Source organism: Echinops telfairi, unplaced genomic scaffold (genome assembly GCF_000313985.2).
Source record: "Echinops telfairi isolate 266 unplaced genomic scaffold, ASM31398v2 ScPeMD7_2;HRSCAF=8, whole genome shotgun sequence".
Classification (NCBI taxonomy): domain Eukaryota; kingdom Metazoa; phylum Chordata; class Mammalia; order Afrosoricida; family Tenrecidae; genus Echinops; species Echinops telfairi.
In genome coordinates, this window is record NW_022103898.1 from 23,066,733 (window position 1) to 23,071,874 (window position 5,142).

General features: G+C 49.4%; 1 protein-coding gene across 1 annotated transcript in view; it reads right to left on the reverse strand.

The window, feature by feature from the left end:
• The window catches only part of STAB2 (stabilin 2), a 166,892-nt gene that overhangs the window by 17,944 nt on the left and 143,806 nt on the right, over window positions 1-5,142 (reverse strand). The window contains exons 56-58 of the mRNA XM_045291191.1: window positions 5,003-5,107; window positions 4,526-4,633; window positions 885-1,078 (exon numbers count right to left, since the gene is read on the reverse strand). Coding sequence (XP_045147126.1) covers window positions 885-1,078; window positions 4,526-4,633; window positions 5,003-5,107 — 407 coding nt within the window. The remainder of the gene's footprint in view (window positions 1-884; window positions 1,079-4,525; window positions 4,634-5,002; window positions 5,108-5,142) is intronic.

Here is a 5,142-nt window from a genome sequence, read left to right on the forward strand (position 1 = left end):
ATCCTCGTCTTTCTCCCTTGGAGCGGCTGGTGGTTTCAAACTGCTGACCTTGCAATTAGCAGCCCACCTACCACAAAACCCACCACACCACCAGGGCTCCCATAGGCTCCAGAAAATCAGAGATTATGTCTGTCCTTTTGATTGAAGTACCACTGAGACCCATAAAAGTACAGGGTGGGTTTTCAGTGACCATGTACTGAATCAGTAAATGATCCACCTTTCTTCCCACAGCAACCCTCTGAAGTTTACATTATTATGTAACCATGTTACAGATGAGGGACATTAGGTTCAGATTGCTGAAGCAGCCAGCTCGGGACCACGTGGTATTTAAGCCTGGGGGCTAAGTCTCAAAGTCTGTGTGACTCCAAGCCCATGCTTCTAATCCATAATGGGCACGGCCCTCCCCATCTTTCCACAAACGACATTGACGGGAGTCTGCAGATATTTGAGTGCTTCCCCCAACTGGCCCCTGCCCATCGTCTTTTAATCTGAGTACATTTAAAAAAATTGTATGGAATTTTAAAAATTGGAATCATCTTTGGAATCATCTTTGTTGCCAAGAGAGCAGAGAACATTCACCCTCATGTCAACGTCTTACCTGAGCATGGTACAGCTGTCAAAGCAAAGCCATTCACATGGGTCCGCGACGGATCACCGAAACAATGGGTTTGATCGGAACGTTCCCAGTTTCCCCACGAATGCCCCTTTTCTCTCCCAAAGACCAGATTGCATTGAGCTTGCATTAGGCTCTCCAGCTTTTAGCAAGAAATCGACTGAGGTGGGAAGAAAAGCTCTGGGAGAAGTGGAACGGTGAGCAGGACCCACGGCAGGTGGAGAAGCCAGGCTGAGGGAAGTCCCCGCTCCTCTGGGGACGAGCCACTCACCGGAGCAGTCATCGTGCAAGTGGCATGCTCGTGACAGCCACCATTGAGGCCATTCGCGCAGGGGTCTATCGCTATGCAGCTGTGACCGTCCCCCTTGTAGCCCTTCGGGCAGCTGCAGGTGACCTTGGTGTCTTTCTGAGAGCACTTGGCGACCTTCGCACAGCCCCCGTTGTTCTGTTTGCAGAAGTCCACAACTGCAAGAGCAGGGTAGGAGGGTGAGAGCGGTGTAACTGGGGCTTCGGACCTGGATATAAGCCCTCCCGGCACCTGGGAGCAGGGGGAGTCCGTGCAGTGGCACCACTAGGGTTGGTGTTACCTGGTGCAGTAACTCATGATGTAAACCCCTCGCCCCAAGACCCACCCCCCCATGAACCTTCTCCCACACCAGGTCATATAGAACCCTTAGTAATGTTTACCATCGACTTGTATCATAGAATATTATGTGATCACCAACACTGTAGATGGATGGCTTCAAGGAACTATTGCTTGGACTGAATGACGACAATATTAGTCACAACATTATGGGAAACCGAGTGGAAGCCTTCTTGGATTCTGTTCCTTCTCCTTTCACTGCTACTTTCTTCTGCAAACGCTGTTGCTAGAGGTCCACACCCACTACTTACCGCAACACGGTGGTGAAAGCCCTAGAACACCGGAGCAGCTGTAAAAACATTAGCAGTGATGGAAACCACAGCGTGTGCTTGTAGGATGTGCAGAAGACACCACAGGCTTGGGGACCTCATTGTCATTGGGTGGTCATGACAGCTCGGACCGGAGCTCATTAGAGGGTCCAAATGGCAAATTAGGATCGTGTTTTTAGCCTTGTGGGTATTGTGATATGTGTAAACTGAGTTGATAAAAAACCTGTGTTTGCTGTTATAACTAACTAAAGGGGTATTTTTATGGAAATAAATAAATTTCTGCTGAAACCTTGCATAATAATTTTACAGACACCCAGTTTTAGAGGGCATCAGTGTCACTTGGCACAGTCCATGGTCCCTGAACCCCTTCACTCACTCACTACCATCAAGTCGATGCCAACTCATGGTGGTTCTATAGGACGGGGTAGAACTGCCCCGTGGGATTCTGAGACCAACTCTTTACAGAGTAGAAAGCCCAGTCTTTCTCCCATAGACCGGCTGGTGAGTTTGAACTGCTGGCCTTGCAGTTAGTAACCCAACATGTAGCTACTGCACCTGCAGGGCTCCTTGGATCCCCTAGCATGCCTAATGGGCCTCTAATCTCTACACCGTGCTGTTTTATGCTGGCATCTGCAAACACTGATAGCCTTGCCTTGTTGACCAGGTCTGATCATATCAGTCCACCTCTGCCCCTCTTTGCCTCTGATCTGTCAGGCTCTACTTTGGAAGTCATTTTCCAGAATGAGATTGAGTTTCTCAATATTACAGTACTATGTGTGCGTGTTAGTGCAACGCTAATTGAGTACATTGTGAGCAATTCATGGTTACCCCCATTTCACAGATGAACAAACAAGGTGGGAAAGAGGAGCTGGCTGGGGAAAGGTGGGACAGGTAGTCCGTGGTGGAGCTGGGATTGGAGGCTCCAAAGTCCATGCTTTTCCCATTGTGTTGTGCTACCTCTGACCTTTGCCTTCATAATCTCCAAAAATTCCAACCCAGTCATAGGTTAGTCCCAGCGCCAGCCGTGAGTCAGGGAAGTCATGGCAGCCACGTGAGTCTCCGAGGGAAGGAACACGGGGACAGGCGGCCTCTCTCTCTCTCTCTCTCTCTCTCTCTCTCTCTCTCTCTCAGGCTGGCCAAGCAGAAAGACAGAAATGGGGTCTATGCTGGCATGGCTTCTGGATTGCCTTGTAGCAGATCAGCAAGACCTTATTTTACAAGAAGCCTATAAACCTTGACCTGAGTATGTGAGGGTCAGTGCTGTGTGTCCACTTGGCTCTGATTCTCTATGGTTTGACAGGCACTGTTCAAAACTCCCCTTCTCTTCCATTGTGTGGTCTGACGTGCGCTGCCAGCCAGTCAGCAGGGAGTGTCCTGGGGGATGTGGACTGACACCAGGGTGTAAGTGGATGTCTTGGCAAAGCTCGTCCTTTTTCTCAACCCTGCGCTTTTCTCATCACTTGATCTCTGGCTCTTGGGACAGACGTCTACAGAGGTCTTCAGCCTGTTGCCTGACCTGCCAATTCTGGATTCAAGAGGAAGGCCTTCAAGGAGATGGATGGACACAGTGGCTACAATAATGGGCTCAACCTTAAGAACAACGGTGAGGAGGGGACAGCACTGGGCAGTATTTCATTCTGTTGTGCATGAGGGCACTATGGGTTGGAACCAACTTGATGACCCCTCACACCAAGAACAACAACAACAAGCCCCACAACCCTGTGAGCCAGCAAAGGCCTCTAGCCGGTTACCTGACCCGAAGGTTGGTCAGCCCTTGCAACCCTGTGAGGCAGTAGAGGTCTTCAGCCTGCTGCTTGACCATGGATTAGGACTTGCCACTCCTCACAACGGTGTCTGCCATTTCCGTGAAATAAGCTCCTCTCCATCTAGCTTTATGGATACTTCCCTGATTTCATTCCTTTAGAGGATCCAGGCTAAGAGCATTCATTCATGAAAAGTGTTAGGAAGCCACACGGTCAAGATGAATAAAATGTCCCCAAATATCTATTCTCTCCTTTTTGTGTTGAGGGGATTTTTAGCTGTGTTTATGGTTGACTAGCTAAAACCAGCATTTCCTAAGCTTCCTTGCAGCAAGGTGTGGTCAGTGACGGGGCTATGGCCAGCGTGATGGTGATTTTTTTTTGGCAAGTTTTATGTCATATCTTTCTTTTTTTTTTTCAGACCCAGTCCCCCCACCCCCAAGAAATCCATATCTTTAAAAGGAAGGCGGTCTGTCTCCACCCTCTTCTCCTCTGTGCTCCGGTCTAGAGAATAAATGACTGGGGCCTGGGCACAGTGTCTCCCACACTGAAAAGGCCCAGCGAGCAGCTCAGTCACCGGGAAACTAGATCACTGCCCACACAGCTTTCCAGCCTGTGCCTGCTCAGACCATGGACAGTGTGTCCATTATGGCAGTACCAGTACCACCTGGATCCAGGTATGTGAGCAGATGGCAGAGCAACAAGATGGAAGGAGTTTGGGTCCCTGCCAATGTTTCTATGAGAATCTCTGTCTCAGTTTGGGAAGCTTCCCGCTACACCATTATGTGAGGCAGAAATAAACATCTACCACATGATGTCACTCTTCATTTGAGTCTCTAGACATTGAGCCTTTAACCAAACATTATATAGACATTGCAATGTTCACAGAAGATCCCCAGTGGTGAGAGTTGATTTACTGTTTTTCTTTTCTGTACTTTAGTGAGTTTTCTGAAGATGGAATGATTGTAGAATCTGGGAAAACAAAACAAAAGCCCAACTATACAATGAAAGGTGCCAAAGTTTACAAAGCAATTTTAAAACCATGACCTACAAGGTGGGGAAATGAGGTCCATTTTCAGAAAAGGAAATGGAGTCTCAGCGAGGGAAGGTGCTGCTGAAGTCACCTGGGCAGGAAGCAGAAACTAGCATGGGGTCCAGCAACCCTGACCAGACCCCACTCCTCTCCCGCACCGTGCTGTTAACTCACACACATACATACGCACACATGGAGGGCACTCACCTGTGCACGTTCGCCCGTCGCCTTCGTAGTTCAGGTTACACTCACACGTGTTGTTCTCCTTACAGGTGGCATGAGTAGAACAAGCAGGTGTGCATACGGGGGGCAAGACTGCAAAGGAAGTGATCCCCCGTTCATCCTGCCCTTGTGCTGTGAAATGTTGGGACCCACCATGTTTCAAAAGTGCTCCTTACATCCCACACCGAGCGGAGATTTGCCAAGGTTCTGCCAACCGAGTGATATGCTGAGATCCCAGAATCACTACTTTCTACAAAGCCATTATCCAGATTAAAATACAAGTATATTACTTTTAGAGGCAACTAACACAAACTCCAGATAGGACAAGCATCTTTCCACCATGGAAATGGGATCACCTGCTTTGTCAGGCCCCCCAGCCCCACCACCCACACCAGGGTTACTGAGGCCCAGAGTCTCAGTTGGAGTGGCCCTGCCCCAGCAGGTGGCCATCCCAGGACTGACCTTCTTGAGTGTCACAGAATCGGCCAGTCCAGCCCGTTTGACAGAGGCACTGCCCAGAGCCCAGGATCCCGTCGTCACACTGTCCGTGGTCAGAGCAGGCACAAGCTGGAAAGTAAAGCATGAGCAGTGATCTAGTCTCC